The sequence below is a fragment of the Chelon labrosus genome (genome assembly GCF_963514085.1).
Source record: "Chelon labrosus genome assembly, chromosome: 9".
NCBI lineage: Eukaryota > Metazoa > Chordata > Actinopteri > Mugiliformes > Mugilidae > Chelon > Chelon labrosus.
The window spans coordinates 22,224,125-22,249,416 of NC_140359.1; the positions used below are offsets into that span (position 1 = coordinate 22,224,125).

Sequence of the window (25,292 nt, forward strand, 5' to 3'; positions counted from 1 at the left end):
GGCGACGTTGTGCGTGCTGCTCAACGGCTAAAATCCTGCGCAACAAAAACGCATACGGTGATGCTAAAGTAAATTAAACTTGGAAAAGTTCAATTATGATACTAGATTATATTATTTTTAGTCACTTTAATAAGTATAGCACTGAAGACAAGCGTTAGTCTTTACGCAGTAGCTAATGATGTGCGGTTTACGTGCCCATCAGTCGTTTTGATTGTCCCTGCCGAGCTGCCGTACTGCGGTTCCCATCGCTAGCTGTCGCTGCTCGTCTGTTTCCTCCTCTGGTCGCTGAATTGACTGCGCTGGTTTTCATGTAGAGGTAAACATGTCTGTAATGGGAGGTGGTACGAGGGGTTTTTATTTCAACACTGTCCTGTCGCTGGCCCGCTCTTTAGCTGCCCACCGCCCCGCGCCGGTCGAAAAGGTAAGGAAGGAGAAACCCAACTAATTTCCAGTAAACAAATGAGTATTAATAAGCTAATGTTGGTGACAGTAAGTACCAGGGTTGTTCTGGGTGTTGCTCCGCTTCCGCACAAGTGAAGGCTTTATTTTGATCGCCGACGTGACAGCCGAGGCAACAACTGACAGCTGTGTGTGGGTCCATTGAAAGGAGACGCTAACACTGGGTCTTCACGGCGGGTTTTTTTTATCTCTAAGAAAAAGTGAGCAATGCAGAAGAAAGTGGCGTCGTTGCCTGTGTGGTTGCCAGTCGCCGCATCAGCACTACAGGCAGCAGTAGTCAGGCTGGATCGGCACTGCAGTCAAACAGGTTTCTACAGGGATGATAGAGAGGAGTTCACAGTGTCCTCTGTTTGGCATGACAGCACTTACTAACCTGTTGCAAGAGGAGGATGGATGATCAGGTCTTTGCCATATGGAAGGATTAGGGAAAAGGGAAATGGAACATTTCTGGAGGAATGTCAGCTGCTGCTATTTCAAGACGGATTGGAGTATGAGTAATTCCCAATTGCACTCAAAATGGTGATTGTAATGCACTATATCAAACTGATAGCTCTGTTATCTTGGGGAGTAACATGATTTTCCACAGTTGCAGCAACTTGCAGAGAACTTTATTGATACCAAACAAGGACATAGACCGATAAGTCATAATCAAAATACAGAAAAGGCATGCACAAAATAAATTCATAAAGTGAATGTGTGCAAAAGCGAAAGGGCAGGAGTTTCCCGAAAGGCTCCAGAAGAGAGCGAATCTCAAAAAGCTGGAAGATGGAGTCAGTCTCAAACAAGGCTTTTAACACAACGCTGCAACAGCATCAAAAAGGGTTACGTTATTTAAAGCTGTGGCCGGCTGTCAAGTAAGATACATGACCTGACGTGTGCCTATTACCAGTTTAGAGCGTGAGAGCGTTTTAATATATACATTCTGTACTTATTATATGCTACATGCTGTGCTCTTTCAGGTCCAGAAGCTACAATGTATGTGTCCAGTGGAAACCCGTGGCGTGTTCACTCTGGATGTGCGGCGCAGAGATGCTGTTATTGCCCTGGCTGTGTTCCTGGTGGAATCTGGCTTACAGGTGGGTGGTCAGTAAAATAAGAGCTGAGCTGTTGAGCCTTTTTAACGCTGGTTTCATTTCATTTCAGGCCGCCCCGGGCTGGCGGCTAATGCACAATGTGGTGGATTTTGGATCCATTACATCGATGATTTTATTACATAGTTATGTAGTAGCGTGGTGTGTTCGGTATTAATATCTTTGTACTGTTAGTCCACTTTTGCTAGCAGCCTCTCGTGTATTTCACTACAATAAGATTATTCCTATAATCAGATTAAGCTGGCGATTAGAAATGCAGTGGCCATGTAATCCGTTAACCTCATCACACTGAGACACATTGTGAAAAGCTTATCTGCTGTATATGTTTATGAGTTGATGGCTTCACCTTTCACCTAAAAAAAAAAAAAAAGAGATTGTTTCTTTTAACAAGATTTGACTGTCAGAATTACAATCTGTCATTATTTTTAACTACTGATGTTTGCTAGGCAAACAAAAATCCAGTTGTTTGTCGAGTGTAAGGATTTTCTTTATTCTGGCAGCACAAAGACATACTTGTACCCTACTTGCTGAGCCTATTGAAAGGGCTACCTCGGGTCCAATGGATCGAAGAGAGCTTGGGAAAGAAAGGAAAGGGTAAGAAGAATCCTCTTATACTGGGGCTTTTTGTTTTACAATGGCTTTTATTTACTTGTGGCAGAAGTTGTATTAAGTAGTATTTTTAGTCTTTCATTTTCAGTGCTGTGTGTAGTATTTAGACCAGATATGGCCTTTAGTTGTTTAGTATTTACTTTTTTTTGTTTTTGCTTTTCAGAATTTCTCCCAGTTGCAGAAAACTTCAGCTTCTGTCTAGTGACTCTCTTGTCAGATGTGGCTCAGAGGGACCCAGACTCCCGACAAGAGGTCAGCCTATAAAGTGGTGTTAATATATCAGTTTTAGGTGAGGCTGCATTGCAGTGTGAGTGTTGAGTTATTGCTTCTACTTTTTCCCCTACAGATTCTGAACACTGTAATGGAGGTCATGGAGGCGCTGCAGGAGATCTGCCAAACACCAGATAACCACGACAAAGGTATTCGCTCAAATGCGACAAAGTGTGTGACATCATCCCTCAAAATGGAAAAGCCTTCACAGCTGCTGTCTCTTCTGCAGTCTTCCTGTGCAGGTATATTGTCCCCAGCCTGCTTGGCATGACTCGAGCGTTTGGCCGCTACAGCAGTACAGACGAAGCCCTGCTGTCCAAGTTGTTCCCCAAAGATTCGCCCCAGGCTCGCTGCGTCACAGAGGAAACAGAGGGCGTGCGCCGCAGATCCTTCAATGATTTTCGTTCTATTCTTCCATCCTCGCTGCTCACAGTGTGCCAAAGTGACACTCTGCGCAGACGCACTGGGACCAACCTGGATTCCTCGTCACAGGTCGGTGAATGTTGCAGAACAATTAGAGGAGTCTACAGAGTTCTAATATGCTTTGTGATTTTATTTTACCTGTCAGAGATATTCACATCTTTGTAAAGTTAAATAAATATTCTGTGATGTGCTGTCTCGTAGATCTGCACAGATTCAGGAGGCCACTCACCCTGCTCTCCTACAACCCCAGGTCCACAATACTTTGAAGGTAAAAGTCAAGAAGCACGCACTGCCTTGATTTAATTTGTGTTTCCCGGTCCTGTGTGTGCTTTCGTAGAGTTGTTCTGTTGAATGTTAGCAGCATAGTTGGACTGTTTTTGTGTCATATTTCATTGAGATAAGACGAAACAATGCCGTTTTCTTTATCTGAGTCATCTTTCTGACTTCATTATCATTGATTACAGGTGCCTATCTTCCAGACAGCAGCTCAGTAGACCCAGACTACTATTTCTCCACAGTCAGCTCCAGTTTCTCAATGTCACCCCTCTTCATGGTAGTAGGAGAAAACGAGATCGAGGTGCCTGTGGATCTGCTCCGACAGCTTCTTGGCATGGTGCAGTGGTCTACTATCAATTTACAGAGATGCTGCTTATTTTGTTGCTTTACATTGTGTAATGTCTACTGAATCTTTACCGATGGTTGTGTGTATCGTTGATTTACAGGTGAAGAAGTTTGTTGCCGAATCTTTTCTGAAAACTCTGGACGCCACTGTGTCAGAAGTCACAGAGGTAACTATATACATTATATACATTGAGGATTTTTTTGGCTGCGCAACATATTGCAAATCCAAAGTTAAATGCAGACTGTTATCGGTTAAATAATCCTGTTTGTGCTTTTTTTTTTCCTTCTGTTTGTTGTTAAGTCTAATCCTGGAATCAACCTGTGTTACAAAACCTTCAGTGACCCTCTCTATGTGTGTGTGTTCAAAATGCTGCGGGACACACTATACTACATGAAAGGTAAAGCATCGTGTATGGCTTATTGATGCATGAAACTTTAATGGGGATGGGCAAGCTTTTTGGCTCGAAGGTCGCACTTGGTTTTAAAAGGTCAGTTGCATTACATTATATTATAATGGGCATTATATAGAAGGGGTGGGAGTTTATAAGTTATTCTTCTTCTCACTCCTTTTCGAATATGTATTTCTATGTTTAAATGTTTTGCCTTACTTTTTTTTTTAAATTTTTTGTTTGCATATTCAAAATAAACACTTCAATCAATATTAAATGACATGGATTGCCCCATCCCTTAATAGGGACCACCTGACTTACTGCCCCTCTCTGAATCTCCCTCCCTGTGTTAGAGTCCGATTGTGTCTCTACTACCGGGAGAAGCCGTTCTCTTTTTCTATGAAGGAGCTTAAAACATTATTATTTATTGTACTTTCTTAACAATAGCCTATAAATATCTACTATGATGTTATCTCTATTTATACTGTATCATCAAATCTAATTTACAGTAAAGTAACAGTTCACTTATTAATTTAACTGTGCTGGGGCTTATAAAGTTAAGCTACTTCACGTTACCTCGGGAGTCGTGTCCTCTGGGTTTTGACCTACTCTCTTGAAATAATTGTAAATCTCCATGGTCCAAAAATTCAAGAGCATTGGATTTTAAGAGATGATCTAACTGCTGGGGAGAGATGCTTTGTGGGAGGTAGTCTGAGATGCGCAAAACTATTTTCGATCCGTTATGAGACCATGGCCGGAGCAAACTGGACTCAGGCCAACATAGTACATACAGTACATTTAATGGGAAGCTCTGGGTCAATTTTATAAGTGCTTGATAGGCCAGATTAAAGAGCCCAACTGGCCCAACGCCAGGCCTGGTAATTGCTGTATTTCTGTTTGCTAGTCCGTTACATAGAGTGAACTACTTTTAATCATTTTTACGTTTCTCAGACTTGCAGCCAACATTTGTTCGGGAGGTGCACGACTTTGTCCTGGAACAGTTCAGCAGCAGTCAATCAGAGCTGCAGCGGATACTCAATGACTCGGGGGGGTTGCCGGGGGAACAGAGCCCCCTCAAGCTTCGTTGCCAAGCCAACGCTGCCTGCGTGGACCTCATGGTGTGGGCCGTCAAAGATGAGCAAGGTAATCAATTCTATCGGAGAGGGAGCAGCGTACCGTGTTCAGTCGTCATAATCTGAGGGATGCGTGTTTGTTTGTACTGGTTGTGTCACGTTGCCTTCCTGATGTCCTTTTTTTTTTCAGGAGCTGAGAATTTGTGCACCAAACTTTCAGAGAAGCTGCAGTCGAAAACTTCTAGTAAAGTCATCATTGCTCACATGCCCCTGCTCATCTGTTGCCTACAGGTAAAATACTGCAAGACAGAAAGAGCAAAGAGATTGCTCAGATAAAAGTGACATCTTACACAAGTTGCTTGATCATAGGATGATGATGTCCGGGTTTTAAACATGACCCAGGCATATAATGCACATCATTATTTTCTGTTATTCACTGGGATTGATTTTGACTCTGTGATTGTCTTCTCTGTTTCAGGGCCTGGGACGTCTGTGTGAGAGGTTTCCAGTAGTTGCTCACTCTGCCACGACCTCTCTCAGGGATTTCCTGGTGGTTCCTTCCCCTGTTCTTGTAAAACTCTACAAGTATCACAGTCAGTACAGCACAGGTATACTGATAACTTCAAATCCACATCTGGACTCAACAATCCACATTTCCTGATAAGACTGATTGATAGAAGCACCTGGTTCTGTAACTCACTTGAGATTAAAATTCAACACTTAGTCAAAGAAGATGAATATTTTACGTCTTAAAAAACTAAACCAATTTCCTAAAAATGTGAGATTATTTACAACACATCCAGTTTACCCGCAGTGCAGTACAAATGATCAAAAGTAAAAGAGACAACAGTGCTGTGGCTGATGATACAATGACAAATGGACATCAATAATAGTGTCAGTGTCCCATCTGGCTCTCATTCATCATTGATCTGAACAGACTATCGACGAGGAGCTGCAGATACAGCCAATTGGAAAATGCAATTCATGTTACTGATCTGTCTGTGTTGTCCCCAAAGTGTACTCCTGCCTTTTCATTGATTAGCTAATTGTGAAATTATAAAAAATATCATGCTCTCTAGATTGGGCACTATTATTATTAGTTTTATCTTGTTTTATACAATGTTATAACTCTTTATCACTCTTTTTTTTTTTTTTAGGCACAGGAGAAATTAGGATAAACGTGACCAATGAGCATTCTCAGTCCACCTTCAACTTACTGTCCAACAGGAAAGACCAGCCTTCCATGTACGAGCAGCTCAGAGACATCTCCATTGACAACATCTGCAGGTCAGGAGCAAACACAAATGACATTAGAGTTTTTCTTTTGGTGTATTTTTATTTAATAAGTCTTTGTTTTCATCTCTGTCTGCTTCGTTTTTCTCAGGTGTCTGAAAGCCGGTTTGACGATGGACAATGTGATCGTAGAGGCCTTCCTGGCCAGTCTGTCCAACCGTTTGTACATTTCCCAGGAGAATGACAAGTGAGCGAGATCAACTTTGTCATCACCCAGATGATTTTCAAGTCCATGGCACTGAGAAACAGCTTTAAAAATATAACTTGTGTTTCTGCCAGGGACGCTCATCTAATTCCGGATCACACCATTCGAGCGCTGGGCCACATTGCAGTAGCGCTGAGGGACACTCCTAAAGTCATGGAGCACATCTTACAAATCCTTCAACAAAAGTTTTGCCAGCCTCCGTCCCAGCTGGATGTTCTCATTATAGACCAGCTTGGCTGTATGGTCATTACAGGAAATGTAAGTACTTAGTAACAATGATTGCCTCCATTTTTTTGGTGTATTTGTGCATGAAAAGGGATGTAAGGGAAGTGCATTACTACCGGTGAATTATTCAGAAGTGTGAGTTATTGTTATAGTTGGACTCCAACCAATCTGGAGATTGAACGCAGATTGTGTTAGCTCAAACTATGTGATGTGGAATAAATAGCAAGCCATTTTTTGCATTTCCCTGCAATGCGTTTTAAGCCTGTGTGTTATTTTATATTGTTAAATGTCACACAGTGTCACACAAGTTAGGGCCAGGGCTAAGGACGGCAATAGACAGCCTTAAATTGTGAGCGCACAGTGTGAAATAACACTCCAACACCACAAAATGTGCACTAATGGCACGCAACATGACAGAGCGCATTATTCAAACGCTGTTAAATGACACCAGGCTGGTTCAAAACATCTATGATGATATTAGGCTGAGCTTTTACGGTTTCTTAAATAGAAGCAAAGTAACCCCTTTCCTTTATGCCAGTGGGACTAACATGTTGTAATTACTGTAGACTTCCTGCCTGGTGTTTACTTTCTCAGTACACTGTGAATTAAGTCTAGATTCCCAGATAACAGTTGACAAATCACTGGGGTCTAATGGGGCGTTTTTGACAGTCGGCCCACCCAGAGCGGGATTACACTGCAATTAACAAAGGACTGGAAAGAGATCTGGCCATATGTTAGCAGATATAAATAACTTCGTAGATGCCTTTGCTCAGTCCCAATACAGATTGTGCTCATTTGCAAGATGTTCCATGTTAGTCCCTGTCCGTTTGTCTTGCAGCAATACATCTATCAGGAGGTGTGGAATCTGTTCCAGCAGATCAGCGTGAAAGCCAGTTCAGTGGTCTACTCGGCCACTAAAGACTACAGAGATCACGGTTACAGGTCAGCGTCTGGTTTGTGATGTTAATAAACAGCTGCTCACAACTTCTCCTCTGGCTTAAAGGGAAACAGAGAGAATGTTAATAATCGTTAATCTAGTTTACTGCTATTAAATGGTGAGCTGTTTTTAATAGTACTGGCGAGTCTCCTGGTCTGTGTTTAACCGTTCTCTTTCTCCACAAGGCACTGCTCTCTGGCCGTGATAAACGCTCTGGCCAACATTGCGGCCAACCTGCAGGGGGAGCAGCTGGTGGACGAATTGATGGTGAACCTTTTGGAACTGTTTGTCCAACTAGGCCTGGAGGGAAAGAGAGCCAGTGAGAGGGCCTCAGACAAGGGTCCAGCTCTGAAGGTACGTACGTCCGTGCATATAAATCTAAACACAACAGAAAATTGATAACAGCCACGCTGGTAACTTATTAACGGCTCCCTATCTCCCTAGGCATCAAGTAGTGCTGGGAATCTCGGAGTCCTCATTCCAGTGATTGCCGTGGTGAGTAATTTAGAGACGGCCACAAATATTTATGTGAAAATATCCACACAGATCACGTCTGAACGAGGAGTGTGTCAGCTCTTACTGATGAATCCAAAATGTTTGCTAGTGTAAGTTAGGTTTTAACTCTTTGGACAAATATTTACCCAGTCAGCTGTAGTACAGACATCAGTGGTCCTAGTTTACTGCTGAATGCTCTTGCGTTGTTTTTCTGTAAAGATCAATATTGAGCCAACAGAAATAGTATAATAAACTTATAAGGCATTTTTATCTTTAATAGCTTTAATTATTAACAAAAGAATGTATACAATGCAACAGGTTTCATTGAAGAGCAGTCTTGTCCGTTGCAAAATAGTGTTGTGTAATGTTTATTATTCCATTGCAGTGCAGCATTAGACCAACAACTTATTCACGTGCCATTTTTGAGCACGCTTCTCCTCTAGCCTCCTCTCCAAAGATAAAACATTAACAGACAGATAACAAGCAATAAGTGAGTCAGTGAGACAGACCCAGCACTTTGAGCAATGTAAAGGAGAAGTTTATGTTGTGTTCAGTAAGCGGCTACTTACACAGAAAGACTCATTATTTTAAACCCCTCGGCTATTAAACAAAGCAGTGTGTCAGAAGTTTCTTAACACATAGGTGGACATTTGAAACCAAACACGTCATGAAGAGTTTAGCTGTTTAGCAGGAGCTTTTGTTTAGCTCTGCGAGGGATTGACCACCCGGCCCATGAACACGAGGCAGTCTGTGCGGTGCTCGTAGATCAGGAAGAGGAAAGGATGATCCACGGTGAATCGAATCTGAGAGGAGAGTGGCATGAAGCCCACCTGGGTCAGAGCCGCAGCTTCTGTCCCCTCTTCATTCACAGTGATGGTTCCCTGGTGCTTAAGCTGCAAAGGGAAATTAGAATGTGTCCTTACAAGGGATTATTGAGTGATGGGGCGTTCAAGATGTTTGTTTTGTTTGTCGTGATAAATCATGACTCATTTAGTCATACTCACCCAATTCATGGTCACCTTCTCCGGGGTCATTCCACTGAAATCTCCAGTGTCCTGGAATATGTCAGTAAGACCCATCTCCTTCATATTTTCAATCAAGTCATAGTTCTGCTCCAGCTTAAACTGAGGTAACACAATCTCACGAGTCCTACAAGGAGGCATGGAATAGTTTCCCCATGGAGTAAAATCATTTAAACATTATCTCAATTTATTATTACTTACAGCATGCTTTCTCAGCTATTTATTAGTTTATTGGGACAATGCTGCTGACCTGTTTGTCATGTTTTTTAACCACTTGTTGACAACGGTGGGTGAGAGCTCCTGCTCCAGGTTCCTCATGCCATTGATCTTCCTTGGCAATGCAATGAGCATGCTAATGTTTCCTGTGTACGGGAGCTGAAAATAAAAATGTCAACATCATTATAACACAGCACAGTTGGCGGTGTGTTCGTCTGAAAATTCTCGTCAACAAAAGTGGTCACTGTTGTCACCCACCTGCAGGATGTCACAATCTAGTTCGTGGTCAGCAGCAGCTAGATAGTTCCCCTTGTTGGTCATCATTGGCACACGTACATTTGTTTTTTCACTTATTCTGAAGTTGCGATAGTGAGTCATTTCCTTTGGGAATTTCTGCTCCCATGTACCTGTTTATACAAACAAATAAGACCAAAGAGTCATATTGAGGTTATCTTTTGAGGCAGAAGGCAGAGAACACCGTGTCTTATTTGTCCTCACCTTTGAAGTACAGGTAGTTGAGTAGCATCAGCACCATATTTGGATCCACGCTCTTGAGTGGTTCCTTGATCAGACCTTTGGTCAACTTTTGTATGCGGTGGTTGGCCTTGTTTAGAAAGGCAGGGTCTCTGAAGTCCACCGACTGTGGCTCTGCAAAATAAAAAGCCTTCGTCTCTGCACGGAAGGTGTCTTTGACCGGCACGTCCTTCTTCACGTAGACATCATTTACAGAGCGAAGTGTGTAACCAAAGTTCCTCCTGAAGAGCCTGTGCGTCAGCTTCCTGAAAAGTTTATGCACGGTTGTGTTGTCATAGTGATGGCTAGCGTTGACAAACTCGGCGAATCCCAGAGCTTTGTAGATCTGGTCATGAGTTCCAGGTCCCGCCCCTAAAGACATCATCCCCATAGCGATGGAGATCCCGGCAGGTGCCAGCAGGATGTTGTCAGTCTGGTTGACATCGTTCCGAAGACTTCTATACAGGTTGAAACCAAAACGGGCGTTCACAATGTTGAGCCGTTGAAGACGGGACCGACCACTGAACAGTCGTAGGAGTCTGGCTCGCCGAATCTTTGGGTCTGAGGGTTCTGCAAAGATGTCAATGTCTGGGGCTGGTGTGGCAATCTCGTCAATCTCATCCCCTTCACTGAAAAACATTCATAAATCCATCATCTAGCCTTTCAGAACCTGTGGTATTTAGGTTTTAAACATAGGACTCCACACATTTCTCAATAGCTGCATCATCAGGTATTTCTTTTTGTGTGCATACATCACCAACATTGAGTAGAAGATATCACCAGGAGCAGAAATGGTAAAACATTTTATAGACTTATTCCTGCTTTAATAAAGGTTGTAATAATAATAACAACTACTTACATGTAATCGTCACTGCCTGCAGCCAGAATCTTATCAAAGTCGATATAATCTTCATCCTCAAAGCCATCAAAGACTAGGTCGTTAGTGACAGTGTTTTCTTTGTGGAACTCCAAAGGAATGGCATCTATATCCACTGCATCACCTGGGTCCAAGCCTCTGGGGTCCGGTTTAGGGTCAGTGAAGTGAGAGCCCAGTTCTTTGATTCCAGCCAAGGATGGACTGGCCAGCAGGGAGGCCAAAGAGATGATAGTGAGGACCCACATCTTGAAGGCACAGGCAGAGAGAATGAACATTTAGTTGGATCTGATTAGTGTCTAGAAGGTTTCATCAAATTCTCTTTTCATAAGCCCGTAGGACTAAAACACTGTCTTCACTGTCAAAAAAATAAATAAAAAATACAAAAGGTTTTACATGAAGCTACTTAAATGGCTAATGTCTCAATTTGAAAAATGTCTTACCTTTGCTGTGTGCTGGTGGGAAGTGCTGTGTTACTTCTGTTTGTGCGACTAAGAGCAAAGAATTGAATAGAAAACTGAACTTTGATGTGGGCTTCTCTTGAGCAAATAGACCAGATCAAACAGACCAAAAAGTCCTGTGACTGACAAAAATCTTTAACTCTTCACACTTCGCCTCATCTCTTAAGAATATTTAATCCGAACTGCCAGTTAAAGGCCTGGTATCCCGGCAGCAGCCGTTTTTAATTTATTTCTATGTTGGTATTCTACAGGTGTGCATCGTATCCAAGTTTTAGCCATTTGTGTTCAAAGTCGTTACCATTTTGTGTTTATTTTATAATAACTTTAAAAAGAGTGTGATCATTTAGCATTAACTGTTAAAACTACATTTTTTAAAATCTTTTCTTCTTTATTTTTCAAACTCACAGCTGACCAGGCGGCTTCCGCCAATCAAAGAGGCCAAGCCCCGCCTCCAGAAGCTGTTCAGGGATTTCTGGTTGTACTCTGTGGTCATGGGTTTCGCTGTGGAGGGGTCAGGTAAGCCAGGAATTAATTAATTTAAGATGTCATGTAAGATGAATGTGAGATGATGTTTAGAGATGTATGCTCTGAGTTTGTTTTAGTGGCTAATAGCTTCCCCAGATCATAACACCTTTTACATGTTAAATAAAGTTGCCCACTGCCACAGTCAGTACTTTTTGCCAAGGCTACCTCAATAAGAGTTAGAGGAAGCTGAGATAATGTATTGAATGAAGCTTCAATTTTAATGATGGATCTCACAATAATGGAATACAAATATTGTAAAGCTTCTTCATTAATTATTATACACCGATCAGACATAACATTATGACCACTGACAGGACAATAACATTGACCATCTTGTGACAAAGCAATGTTCTGCTGGGAAACTTTTGAACCTGGCATTCGTGTGGATGTTACGTAGACATGTACCACCCACCTAGACCAGACCAGGCACCCCCACCCCATAGCAATGACACTCCTTGATGGCAGCAGCCATCCCCAGCAGGTCTCAAAAAACATGAAGAACAGCACAAGGTGTTGACCTGACCTCCGAATTCACTAGATCCCACACTGATCAAATATCCGTGGGATGCCCCGCAAACAGCATTCTGTTGCCAGACCCCACAGGACACCCTCAGAAGGCCCATGTCCATTCTGTGACCAGTCACAACTGTTTTGGAGGCACAAGGGAGACCTACACAATATTAGGAAGGTGGTCATAATGTTATGCCTGATAATGTTTATATCCAAGTACATACTTCCAAATACATACTTGGTCTAAATAACCTATTCAAAACACAGATATTACCATCCCATCTCTCTGCATTTCTGGATGTATATTTTATTTATGTTTTGTCCTTTCAGGGCTTTGGCCAGAGGAGTGGTATGAAGGTGTGTGTGAGATTGCCACCAAGTCTCCTCTTCTCACTTTCCCAAGTGGAGAACCTCTTCGCTCTGAGCTACAGTACAACTCAGCTCTGAAGAATGACACAGTGACGCCGGTACACTGCTCTAATTCTGGATGTTTTTTTATTTGCACATTAAGGTTGTTAAAATATTTATTAAATAGCAGCACCGGGTCTAATTGTTAGATTATATATTTCTGTCCTCCAGGCTGAGTTGAATGAACTGCGGGCAACCATCAGCAACCTCCTCGACCCACCTCCCGAAGGATCTGCCCTCATTAACAAGCTAGACTTTGCCATGTCCACGTACCTTCTCTCAGTCTACCGACTGGAATACATGAGGTCAGCTCCGTTGCGATCACAAATCAGCTTTTCGCCTTTTGTCACAAAGGACCCGTTAATGTAATGAGGTCAGAATATGCAACTTGTTAATGCCTTATTTCCTTTTGTGCTCTCTCAGGATGCTGCGATCCAATGATCCTGACAGGTTCCAGGTCATGTTTCGATACTTCGAAGACAAAGCCATCCAGAAAGACAAATCTGGTACGGATTGCATACTTGAACCCCTTTCATTACCCTATTCTTGAAATTCTTAATTAATTAACTTTCTCTAATTCCCTTTTTATCTGTGCAGGCATGATGCAGTGCATTATTTGTGTTGGCGATAAGGTGTTTGATGTCTTCCTCCAGATGATGGCTGAGAAGGTTGGTAGCATTTAATTGCGAACAATATCTGAACATTAGGACATCATTATTGAGCACAGGTTTTAATCTGTATTACTTTGAATAACAATCATGTTATTAATCACGTTTTTAGCCAAAGACCAAGGAGCATGAGGAGGAATTAGAGCGGCATGCGCAGTTCTTGTTGATCAACTTTAACCACACTCACAAGAGGATCCGCAGAGTGGCAGACAAATACCTCTCTGGTTTGGCTGAGACGTAAGTAATAATCAGTCATTTAATTTGTCTGCATGCTTACATTTTCTTCATTCCTTCATTTTACGCTCCTCCACCTTCCCTGACCAGATTCCCCCATCTGCTTTGGAGTGGTCGCGTGTTGAAGACCATGTTGGATATTTTGCAGACGCTCTCTCTGTCCTTAAGTGCTGTAAGTATGTGAATGTGTTTTGTAGTGGCACAAAAGCAGGGTTTTAATCATTCTTTGTTTGAATTGACCAAACCTGAGAAGTGTTTAAATAGCCTCAACTATAACCATCAGTTGCAATAAATGTCTTCACCTTTACTTTAGGACATTCACAAGGATCAGCCATACTACGATATTCCAGACACCCCATACAGGATCACTGTTCCTGACACGTATGAAGCCAGAGAGGTGAGTTTGGGCTGTTATTGCACTTGTGACCACTAGAGGGCAGCACAGTATTTTTAACATAATTGTGATGCAGTAGTCTTGTATCTTATTTATGTTTTAAATCAATTTAAGCCAGCAGAATTAATATCAACTGTTTCAGTGATGTATGCCATTGTTCAGTGCTGCTGCTCTTCACTGTAAATAGTGTTATATCCTTACTTCCTCATCTCATCTCAGAGCATAGTAAAGGACTTTGCCGCTCGCTGTGGTGAGATCCTCAAAGAGGCAATGAAATGGGCCCCTTCAGTCACAAAGTCCCACCTACAGGTCAGTTGTTCTACCTTTATGTTTAAGAGAGTGCCAGCACAGATTCACTTAAAGTGCTAAGTTAAATTCTAGCTACTTTTACTTCTATAAAAATGGTAGTACAATTATGTTTTACTGAAAATAATTTGCTAATTTGCTGTATACAGGATGTTTGCCACACCTTTTTTTATTACACTTTTCGTTTATCCGCTTTTCCTGTTTCTGACCATTCTCGCCTGAATACAGGAGTACCTGAACAAGCATCAGAACTGGGTGTCAGGACTGTCTCAGCACACAGGCCTTGCCATGGCCACAGAGAGCATACTGCACTTTGCAGGCTACAACAGACAGAGCACCACACTAGGCGTGAGTCACAGATACACCTCAACGCATGTCTGCGCACTTCCGATCCCCATGGTGTCCTGTAGATATATTACCAGTGACATTCTTGCATGTTAAATAACTGCAGAGCAAATGAAAATCTGTCACCTAACAATATCATATAGTTTGAAATATATTTAGGACGCACTGCAAATACACAAGGAGTGCTTTTTACAGTCATACAAAATGCATGGTTGTCTTTTTTAAATTTTTTTGAAGCACTGGAGATGCTTTAACATCACCTTTTGAGTCATCAAGAAGCAGGCCCATTTTCATTACATTGCACTGTACTTGGAAGATACTACAAACACTAAAATTGTTTATCTACCAATGACTTCACATGCTTGTTGATTTGACGCTTATTAACATTTGTCCGACATAAGTGGCTTTTTAACATTCAGCTGCTTTGTCACAGCTTTCACTTTTTAGCACTGAGCGGAGGTGTCTTATATTGTTTGTGCACACATACTTGTATGTGTTGTGCATTTGATTCGTTATGCATTTTATAAACAACTGGAGTCTAGTTGTTTACAGTGCTGTACGTTCATGTGTGCATGCTCACTAGTCGGTGTCATTTTGTTTTGCTTGCTATGCATTTTTCTTGTTCTAGTTCTTGGCCTTGCGTTCTGCTATATCTGTCTTTTCATTTGCTTCATTTGTTGTATTTTGTCTTTATTAATCTGCACCGAACTACCTACCCGGTTGCTTGGCTGGTTTACGGATTTGCTGGTTACGTCGTTACTTACCTGCAATGGACGGGTGGGTTGGTTGGCTGGTTGCCCATTTGGCTAACTGGTTATGCTGGTGCTGTCCTTCGCCATGCGGCCAACCATAGGCTGCTTTCCCTCAGGTTGGTCTGAACACTAAATACAGAGACACAGGGCTCAGGCATTATACCTTCAGTATATCCAGGAGTGTTACAGTACAGCTACGTATCTTACTTCCCCTAGCTTGTGACCGTATGGCCCTAAGTGGCACCTGAAATGTATTTTTCCTGTTAGACCACCCAGCTGACAGAGAGACCGGCTTGTGTGAAGAAGGACTACTCCAACTTTATGGCATCACTCAACTTGCGAAACCGGTACACAGGAGAGGTAACGCATGTTCTTAAATTTTTTACGCTCTCAGAGATTTTTAAAAACAGTATGATTCACTGGTTTATGTGCTGTGCAGGTGGCTGGTATGATCCAGTTCTCAGAGGCGACTCACAGCCAGTCAGACCTCAGCAAGTTGATGATCCTTCAGATGACCGCTGCTCTGGACAGAAAAGACCCAGAGGCATTCACCCAGGCCATGTTCAAGATGGCCGCCCTGCTTATAACCATCAAAAGTGAGCAGCTCCGTCTTTTTTAATGTTACATTTGATCTCTTTCCACTATAGTGCCAATTGTTATTTTCTATAGTGCAGTTCATATTAATTGGCAACTTTCTATATTTTCTTCTTACAGACTGCGATCCGCTACTCCTGCACCACCTGTGTTGGTCTCCTCTGAAGATGTTTACAGAGCATGGCATGGAAACGTCCATTGCCTGCTGGGAATGGCTCCTGGCAGCACACAATGGGGTGGAAGTGCCAGTATGTATGCTTTTCCACTTTTTGTTAAATTATATTGATAATTTGTTTTAAATCGTTCTTATCTTCTCTTTTCCCTCCACTAAGTTCATGCGCGAGATGGCGGGAGCATGGCAGATGACAGTGGAGCTGAAGATGGGTTTGTTTTCGGAGGCAAAGGTTGAGACCGGACCTCTGGCTGTCTCAGAGGAGAGTCCACCTGCACCCTGCGCCCCTGATGTCGTCCCTCACTTTCTCTGGATAGAGGTCAGTGACACACAGACGTAAACTGCTGCTTCGTTTTTAATTTCATTTCCCCTTTAGTGTCATCCTATGTTCGTGTTAAAGCTAGAGGTCACATGACATGTCAGTAACCCTACACAAACTGTAAAATGCGCATGTTTGTCAATCTGCTGTGTTGTAATTCCCCAATTACTCACTAAGTTTCCATTAAATAAAATTCAGAAGGTCATCTCTATTGTTTTACTTGTTCTTCCTCCAGTTTCTGGTGCAGAGGTTTGAGATAGCCAAGTACAGCAGTGCCGACCAGGTGGAGATTTTCACCACCATTTTGCAGAGATCTCTGTCTTTGAGTGTTGGAGGATCCAAAAGCAGCCTCAATCGACATGTCGCTGCCATTGGACCAAGATTCAGGTATCGTTTATCATTATTACAACAGAAAAGTGTTTTAATCTCAAATACTGGAATAATTGTGGGAAATACTAAACTCTTGTGTTATCACGTGGCTTTATTGCAGACTGCTGACTCTGGGCCTGACTCTTCTGCATGCTGATGTCGTGACAAACGCCACCATCAGAAACGTGCTTCGAGAAAAGATCTACTCCACAGCTTTTGACTACTTCAGGTGTCAATATATTTTTTTGTTGCCAAGAATTTTGTAGTTTTAAGCAAGCTGCCTCTCGGTCCACTAACATCTTTGCCATCTCTGTTCACCTTCGTATAGCGTCACTCCCAAATTTCCGACTCAGACGGACAAGAGACTGAGAGAAGACATCAGTATAATGATCAAGTTCTATGCCAGTCTGCAGTCTGACAAGAAGTATCTAGCTGCCAACCAGCTGGTTCCCCCAGGTACAAAACTGAGCAGCCTAGTCTTATTGTAGTAAAAAAGAATTAGCACTTTACACGACCCAACTCTTCACATTTTATATGTGGATTTTATGTTTGTAGTGGTTCTATTGCCTCGGCATCTTCATTTTAACTGTAGACAGAAGGTTGCAGATTAAGGAAGCGCACTATTGTATATTCTTTTGTTTTTCAGTATTTAAAAATGTATAAGAAGCTTATATGTCAGGTATAGAATCTAATTTTCACAATACAAATCATAAAGGTGGGATATGGGCCTTAACATTTAGATTCAATGGATAGATTAATAGTTAACTTGTAAGATAAATCCGTTTTGTTTCCTGTTTTGTGTAGATCCCCAGGACATGTCAGTCAACAGTCTGTCCGTGGTCGCGGTGGCAGACAGCCGGAGCAGTCTTGACGTAGCTGTGGGCCAGAGGCAGCAGGTGGCTCAGGGGTGGATCAACACCTACCCTCTGTCTTCAGGGATGTCCACTATATCCAAGAAGTCAGGTAAAGTACACAAATACTTGGACCATATGTTGGAAAGACGGTCACAGTGAAACTTGGTCATTATGTATTACTCACATATTGCGCCCATTCTGTTTCAGGACTGTCTAAGAAAAGCAACAGAGGCTCGCAGCTGCACAAATATTACATGAAACGCAGGACTCTACTCCTGGCGTTGCTGGTATTATTCCTTTTCAACATCTAAGTTGCAAGCGAACAAAAAGCTACTGCCTGTATGACCACATTTAGAGTTTTCTGATAAAATGTAATGCCCCCTTATTTCAACCTGTGTGTTTCTCTCCAGGCCAGTGAGATCGAGCGGCTGACGACATGGTACAACCCGCTATCCACTCAGGAGCTTGCTATTGCTACAGAACAGTCGGTGGAGACCAGCATTGCTAACTGGAGGTCCAAATACATCAGTTTGACAGAAAAACAGTGGAAGGACAACGTCAACCTGGCCTGGAGCATAGCGCCTTACCTTGCCCTGCAGCTGCCTGCCAGGTACACAGAGACACCCAATGCTACTCGACTTTGAAAATCTCAAACAATTCAAACCCAGCTAGTAAGGGAATAGTTCACTATTGCAGCAGGAAGTAACTGTATCATGCTTGAACTACCACAGAACAAAGATTAAGTTTCTACAACAAAGATTCATCTTCTCACACCATTAAAGGTCTAATGTACAATTTCAGTGTAAATGAAAGTATCCTCAGCAGACCAGCTTACTGCAATATTTTCATTTGATGGCTGATCCATAGACTCTGGCTTAGTACTTTAAATGATCTGGTTGTTTGTGATTAAAAATTGTCATTCACTGAGCATGCACTTTTTTTTAAATTTGATTTAAAGATTCAAAAACACAGAGGCCATCGTCTCTGAAGTGACTCGTCTGGTGCGAATGGACCCAGCTGCTGTCTGTGATGTTCCTGAAGCAGTGAAGGTGAGGTCTTACGCCTGATGCTGTGTTTGACGTTGTTTTGGTATCATTCATGCTTTTATTCAGACGTTCAGGCATTCTATAAAGCAACGACTGCAAAGCCAAACTTGGTACTAATGGGTTTTGAATGAAGGTTTAAGCAAACAACTTGTTAAAAACAGCTAAAGTAGGCTTTATGAAAATAAAACCAGTCTCCCTGCTTCATTCATAAAACCATCTCCATGCTTTTGAATCATGCAACAAAAGTGAAGCGTAAGAAAAAGTTTTTCTTACACGGTGTTTTGATTTCGAGCGGCCGTGTTGCCACATGAGAAAAGGTGGTGTTATCGAGTAATCTCATTCCCTGCTGCTTCCTCTAGTCCTTTCTGTTTAGTTTTGCCTGACTGAACACTTAATGAGCTTTGTATTTGTTTAAAGAAGATGCAGGAGAGGCAGAACCCAGCCTTCCCCAAAGGCCGCCATGCATTAGAAGATCCTCTTTGACATACGTGTTTATTCCACTCACTGTAGTAACTAACAAACACAGCTTCCTCTGGAGGCTAGTTAGCACACCATCCTATCTGGTCCTGTGATACATGACGTACTCTGAGCAGAACCTATTGTTGCGGTATTGATGCAAAAGTTAAGTCATATTTTGACATTTTTTTCTTCAGTTCCTGGTGACGTGGCACACGATTGATGCTGACTCTCCAGAGCTGAGTCACATCCTGTGCTGGGCTCCAGCAGATCCCCCAACTGGACTGTCCTACTTCTCTTCCATGTACCCTCCTCACCCCCTCACCGCCCAGTATGGGGTCAAAGTGCTCCGCTCCTTTCCTCCTGTAAGCACAATCAGATATTGTTTTATCAGATTTGTTTTTATCTTCTGTGCAAAAAATACTTTCTAAAGCGGCATACAGCATTGAACACATTCAAACTGATGATATTTAGATATAGTTGCTCTTGGTATGGGTTACACAAACAAGCCATATGGGGTAGTAATTGTTTTATCCACTGTTTCTAGGATGCCATCTTATTTTACATCCCTCAGATCGTCCAAGCACTTCGATACGACAAGGTAAATATCAGATTTTCTGAGTCAGCAAATGCATTTAAACCCGTCTTGAGACTAAACGATCACAGTTTCCCCTGTCGTTTTCCGTTTACGCCTCACTGTAGATGGGTTATGTGAGAGAGTACATCCTGTGGGCCGCTCAGAAGTCTCAGCTGCTGGCGCACCAGTTCATCTGGAACATGAAGACCAACATATTCTTGGATGAGGAAGGACACCAAAAAGACCGTGAGATAGTCACACTGGCCGTCTGTTTCTGACTGAACACGTACGTGCATCTTCATCACAAAAAAAATAAATAACCGTGATCATGTCCCTCCTGCAGCGGACATAGGCGAGCTGCTGGAGCAGATGGTGGAGGAGATCACGGGCTCTCTGTCTGGCCCGGCCAAAGACTTTTACCAGAGAGAGTTCGACTTCTTCAACAAGATTACCAACGTATCGGCCATTATCAAGTATGAACACACTTTTGATTTTTTACAATACCATATGCTCTTAGACCCAATGCACCGAATATTTACTAAAGTTATAGAAATGCAGTCGAGAGCGACGACTATTTGGGGGACTAAAGATGTTAAAGTACATCTTACTATTGCTTCATAGCTTCACATAAGCAATAAGGCCTACATGTATCCACATTCCCTTTAGCATATATTATTTTTATCATCCTCTCTTCTCTCATTTTTATTCCTTTTCTTATCTTTCTCGACTTTCTTTACTGTCATCTTGCCTTCAAAGGCAACTTGAGTTTTCTTGAAGACGTTTAATCCAGTTTCTTTCTTACTGTGATCGGTACGATCAGTGGTATGGCCAGAATCTAAAGTCTCAGTGGGTGAATGGGGGTGAAAGTTTTTGAGCACAGATGTTACTTGGCTGATCATTTCTATCTCCCCTGTTGGTTAAGAGGCAAAATGTCTTCAAGTGTCCATTTGCTTTTAGTTTTAAGTTAGTTTTTTTTTAATGAAAAGTCCTGATCTTTTCCTAAGTTGTCAAAGCAATTACCACAGTATACTTTCCCGTTAAACCTCTAGGTAATCGTCAAGGTGTTTATGAAGTGATAACAAGAGTTCCCCTGCCACCAAAGTTCAGCTCTCTAAATCCCTGTTGTTGTTCATTTATTTGGCTATTTGTTGCTCTGCTGTCATCCTGATTGTGCATTGCTCTGGACGGCCTCGCTGCCTGGCCCCTGATTACCTTTTCATCAGTGTGTACGCTCAGCGGCTGATGAGATTTCATTCTGACAGTTTTCTTCAGAGAGGGTTCTATCGGCCCACATGAGGGTGACAAATTCCCCTCTGCCCTCATTACAGCGTAATTGCAACAAGCCAGGGGAGAAACTCCTGCTGTCCCCCGGCTTCCGCGCTCTATTACTCTCAACCCCAGAGACCTCGCTTTGTCATTCACGCAATGCTGCCTGTCGCAGTGAGATAGCCATGCATGCATGCTGTTCTCAGGAGCAGAGGTGTAAAATTAAACGTGTGGAAACTATGAGTTCAAGTTGGTTTTGTTTGTCCTTGTCAGACCTTTTCCCAAAGGGGAGGAGAGGAAGAGGGCCTGCCTGGACGCCATGTCACAGATCAAAGTTCAGCCTGGCTGTTATCTTCCCAGTAACCCTGAGGCCATTGTTTTGGATATAGACTACAAGTCTGGGACCCCCATGCAGAGGTGGGCCTAAACGACAAAACAACTTCTATTACACTTTAAATAATTAAATGAACCCACAAAGAAATGTGAAAACTTCAACAAACTTTTAAAAACTTTTTCTACCCTTTCTGTCTTTGTATTCAGTGCTGCCAAAGCTCCCTACCTGGCCAAGTTCAAAGTTAGGAGGTGTGGAGTCAGTGAGCTGGAAAAAGAAGGTACTGTTAATGTTAAAGGACCCTCTCCAGACATGTTCATTTCATTGTAATAATAACTGTCAATATGTTTACCTGGTTAGACATACTTAAAATGACACCGGTGTCTCCTTCCTCATTAAAAAGCTGAGAATCTATGATTTAGTAAATATTTTCATTTGATAACTCTTTATTGAGTTTATTTTCAGTACATGAACAATGCAGGCTTTAATCTTCCGCATTAAACTCAATGAATTATTTAACTGTAGGGACTCATCCATCGTTGTTTGAATAAATGGGGACTTTAATGAAACTTACAGAAGAGTTTATTCTTCTAAACCTGTGCACGGGCTAACACTGCGTCACGACATCCTCCCTGCAGGTCTGCAGTGTCGCTCAGATTCTATGGATGAGGAGAAGAGTGAAGAGGAGGCAAAGAGGATCTGCTGGCAGGCGGCCATCTTTAAAGTTGGAGATGACTGCAGACAGGTCTCTGTGTCACCCATGTGTTTCATGATATCCTTGTTTGACTTTTAGCTAGAGCTCCCCTTCCCTTACTGTTTGCTCGTTTGCGTTCACAGGACATGCTGGCGCTACAGATCATCAGCCTGTTTAAGAACATCTTCCAGCTGGTGGGCCTGGATCTCTATGTGTTCCCTTACAGAGTGGTGGCCACAGCTCCAGGAGTAAGCTCGAATCTTCATCTTCCTCTCTTCATCTTTGTTCAAAACTGTAACTAACTGACCTCTTATTCCTCTTTCTCCTTTGCACTCACAGTGTGGGGTGATCGAATGCATCCCTGACTGCAAGTCTCGTGACCAGCTGGGACGACAGACAGACTTCGGCATGTACGACTATTTCAGGAACCAGTATGGAGATGAATCCACGCTAGCTTTCCAGAAGGTAAATGACATCCGTCAGTCATTAGTGCCTGTAAAATTATACCGTATACCAGATCCAGTTTAATCTGATAATGCTTCCAATGCTTGTCCTTTCAGGCAAGGTACAACTTCATCCGCAGTATGGCAGCTTACAGCTTGCTGCTCTTCCTGCTGCAAATCAAAGACAGACACAACGGCAACATCATGCTGGACAGCCAGGGGCACCTCATCCACATTGGTGTGTATTTCTCTGATATTTTATTGAAGCTGATTTGTTCAGTGGCTTCATAAAGCATTCAGATCCGTTCACTCTTTGCAAACCATGCAGATTTGATTTGGGCCTTAGTGCCTTAGACTAAAGAAATACCTTAGTTAATCATGTTTGTGTGCGTCTAGACTTCGGGTTCATGTTCGAAAGTTCTCCTGGCGGGAACCTCGGCTGGGAGCCAGACATCAAGCTAACCGATGAGATGGTGATGATCATGGGTGGGAAGATGGAGGCGACACCCTTCAAGTGGTTCATGGAGATGTGTGTGAGGGGATACTTGGCTGTCAGGTGAGTACCACACTGTATGTAGGAGTGTTAAAGTAGCTGCAGACTACACAGTAATGATGGGTAAAGTGGCATTAAGACAAGTTTGTGTGGTGGATCAGGCCCTACATGGACGGAGTGGTCTCCTTAGTCAACCTCATGCTGGACACTGGGCTTCCCTGCTTCAGAGGCCAGACCATCAAACTGCTCAAGTGAGTCGCACATTCATTTTTATCACCACCTTGCAGCATGAATGAATAGGCAGCTTGAATTTAATTCGCATATTCTCCTTCCCCTCATCCAGGCAGCGATTCAACCCGGGTTTGAGCGAAAAAGACGCGGCTTCCTTCATCATCAAAGTCATCCAAAACTGCTTCCTCAGCAACAGGTTGGTACAGTTGGTTTATTCTTGTTGCACTTTTTTTTTAAAAAAACATTAATTTCCAGAAAATATTTCTCTGACTGCGTCCTCTTCTTTTTTGTTTCCCCTCCACAGGAGTAAAACCTATGACATGATCCAGTATTACCAAAATCAGATCCCATACTAAGCGTTTGTGCCTAAGCATGTGCATATATTGGCTGGTACGTAGCGTGTGCGTGCCTGAGTTTGCGTGTGTGCCTTTTGTTAATGTTCACCATTGAAGATTGTGGCTCACTGTTGATTGTTGGATGTTGTCCTTTGTGTTGGCCTTGGCTTCTTGTTTCCTTTCAAAACCAGTTTTCCTTATATAAGTTGTCTTTTATTTATTTATACGTTGAAATCGATGTTATTATTAATTGTTATATTATTGCACTAGCATCTTGACTTCTCTAGAGAAATAAAACTCTCGGTGATCTGCACGCTCAGTAAATATGTTGCCAGAGTTTGTGCCAGTTTTAAATGATTTGTAATGTCCGTGAATGTGGATTCTGTTGATTTTAGATGGGGTTTGAAATGTTATCGGATACTTGAAGTAGCTGATGTAGATCCTGGTTTCAATTCTGACCAACGTGGCCTATTCTGTCACCCTGTACTTGACTGTAATACTGTGCTTTCTTTTTAATGGACCAGTCGGAGCTCTTTGATCTGTGGCATGGTACTCGTCTTGTATTTAACCGTCAGACTTAACTGTATAGACATGGGCTGAGCTGTCCGTATTTTTGGGGTTTTCAGTTTTTCTAGTTTGATTGGGAGAAACGATGCACAAAGGTTCTGGAAAACAAAAGATTTTTTTGTATATTTAGCATTGCCAAAGGGGGAGGGAAGATGACGCACATAAATCAACCTTTTCTATTGTTTGTGGAAGAAGGTAAGGCACAGCTTTAATGTTGGGCTGTTGCATGAAGTTTACTACCATGTAGCCTGTGTCCAATGTGGCTTTTGGTGAAACTCACTCTAGTAACTCAAAGTGCTGTGCCCCATGTCAATATGGCTAGCGTGAGACTTCATGTATTGTTACTGGGTGTAAAGATTTTGCCTCTCTTTGTATATTTCTATCCATGGCCCATTTTCTGTCTCCTTTTCTATCTTCATGCCTTTTGAATGAGAATGCATACGATATAAAATCAAATAAAGATCTATTAACTTAAAGACATCGTCTTTCTCTTGATGCAGAGTGATTCTTGTTGCAGCAGCAGAGTTAAAATGAGCTGATTTTGTAATCACCTGAAAAACCAGACGTCAACATTTTTAAACGTGAAAAAATATACACGAAAAGGATGTTTACTGTGCGAAATGTGGAAAAACATATTCTCCATTAAGGGCAAAGTTTTACGTGTTAAGTTAGGAGTAGTTCAAATGAACTGAGACAGGTTTAGTTTTACAGTAAATAAATAAATATATTTAGTTTGCTGTGAAGTCAGGTGACTGGACCATTTGAACACTACCAAAGTTTTTAATTCTGTAATTTATTAACTAATTGTCTGTTAATGGTTTAAAGGATATCCATTATGTTAGAGTAAGGCGAACAGTTAAACTAGAAAAACAGAAAAATAAGAAAAGGTCCTTCCCTTGTGTAAAGTCTCAAAGGTGAATGAGAATTTAAGCCAGTGACATTTAACTTATTTAGGGATACTCTTGTCTGCAGTTTTTCCTCTTGTGTTTGTTCATGTTAGTTAATGTGTGCCATCAGTTTATGACAAGATTGAATGGTGTTTATTCTGTATTTATTATTTATATCCACCAGAGGGCAGCACATGACGACGTTTCCCCAAGCTTTCTGGGTTCCAGGTTTGATTGATTGAAAAACCAAACACTTAATTTAATACAAATGTGAAGCCAAATCTGTCCACATGTTTCAGAAGCAGCACTGTCACAGCTCACAAGACATGAAATACCAAAA

General features: G+C 42.1%; 2 protein-coding genes across 2 annotated transcripts; one reads left to right on the plus strand and one right to left on the minus strand.

The window, feature by feature from the left end:
• The first annotated feature begins 16 nt into the window (after nt 1-16).
• Nucleotides 17-24,528, plus strand: pi4kab (phosphatidylinositol 4-kinase, catalytic, alpha b). Its single transcript, XM_084552473.1, has 54 exons — nt 17-421; nt 1,419-1,535; nt 2,051-2,144; nt 2,323-2,411; nt 2,506-2,578; nt 2,659-2,921; nt 3,054-3,120; nt 3,317-3,465; nt 3,575-3,640; nt 3,775-3,871; nt 4,814-5,005; nt 5,126-5,226; nt 5,414-5,543; nt 6,093-6,222; nt 6,320-6,415; nt 6,508-6,691; nt 7,497-7,600; nt 7,781-7,949; nt 8,040-8,090; nt 11,584-11,692; nt 12,542-12,678; nt 12,791-12,924; nt 13,043-13,125; nt 13,217-13,287; nt 13,400-13,524; nt 13,612-13,693; nt 13,835-13,918; nt 14,135-14,224; nt 14,450-14,569; nt 15,586-15,678; nt 15,758-15,914; nt 16,033-16,160; nt 16,245-16,403; nt 16,639-16,790; nt 16,894-17,001; nt 17,101-17,228; nt 17,577-17,735; nt 17,834-17,913; nt 18,037-18,236; nt 18,585-18,675; nt 19,326-19,493; nt 19,676-19,729; nt 19,831-19,951; nt 20,049-20,178; nt 21,245-21,388; nt 21,512-21,582; nt 21,941-22,047; nt 22,140-22,244; nt 22,336-22,461; nt 22,557-22,677; nt 22,836-22,995; nt 23,094-23,183; nt 23,276-23,359; nt 23,468-24,528. Exons 1-54 carry the CDS (start codon nt 323-325, stop codon nt 23,517-23,519), a joined length of 6,294 nt encoding a protein of 2,097 aa, XP_084408599.1. The 5' UTR covers nt 17-322; the 3' UTR covers nt 23,520-24,528.
• Nucleotides 8,396-11,316, minus strand: serpind1 (serpin peptidase inhibitor, clade D (heparin cofactor), member 1). The gene is made up of 6 exons (XM_084551276.1): nt 10,701-11,316; nt 9,827-10,470; nt 9,587-9,735; nt 9,363-9,487; nt 9,095-9,239; nt 8,396-8,983 (listed from the first exon to the last, which is right to left on the minus strand). The coding sequence occupies exons 1-6, from the start codon at nt 10,991-10,993 to the stop codon at nt 8,792-8,794; spliced, it is 1,548 nt and encodes a 515-aa protein (XP_084407402.1). The 5' UTR covers nt 10,994-11,316; the 3' UTR covers nt 8,396-8,791.
• Nucleotides 24,529-25,292: the final 764 nt, after the last annotated feature.

Coding starts and splice junctions, on each gene's coding strand:
- pi4kab (XM_084552473.1), top strand. CDS start 323: ATGTCTGTAATGGGAGGTGGTACGAGGGGTTTTTATTTCAACACTGTC. Junction 17,736..17,833: donor CACTATATCCAAGAAGTCAG/GTAAAGTACACA, acceptor ATTCTGTTTCAG/GACTGTCTAAGAAAAGCAAC. Junction 19,494..19,675: donor TGCTCCGCTCCTTTCCTCCT/GTAAGCACAATC, acceptor CACTGTTTCTAG/GATGCCATCTTATTTTACAT.
- serpind1 (XM_084551276.1), bottom strand. CDS start 10,993: ATGTTCATTCTCTCTGCCTGTGCCTTCAAGATGTGGGTCCTCACTATC. Junction 10,471..10,700: donor GCAGGCAGTGACGATTACAT/GTAAGTAGTTGT, acceptor AATGTTTTTCAG/TGAAGGGGATGAGATTGACG. Junction 9,736..9,826: donor CAACTACCTGTACTTCAAAG/GTGAGGACAAAT, acceptor TTGTATAAACAG/GTACATGGGAGCAGAAATTC.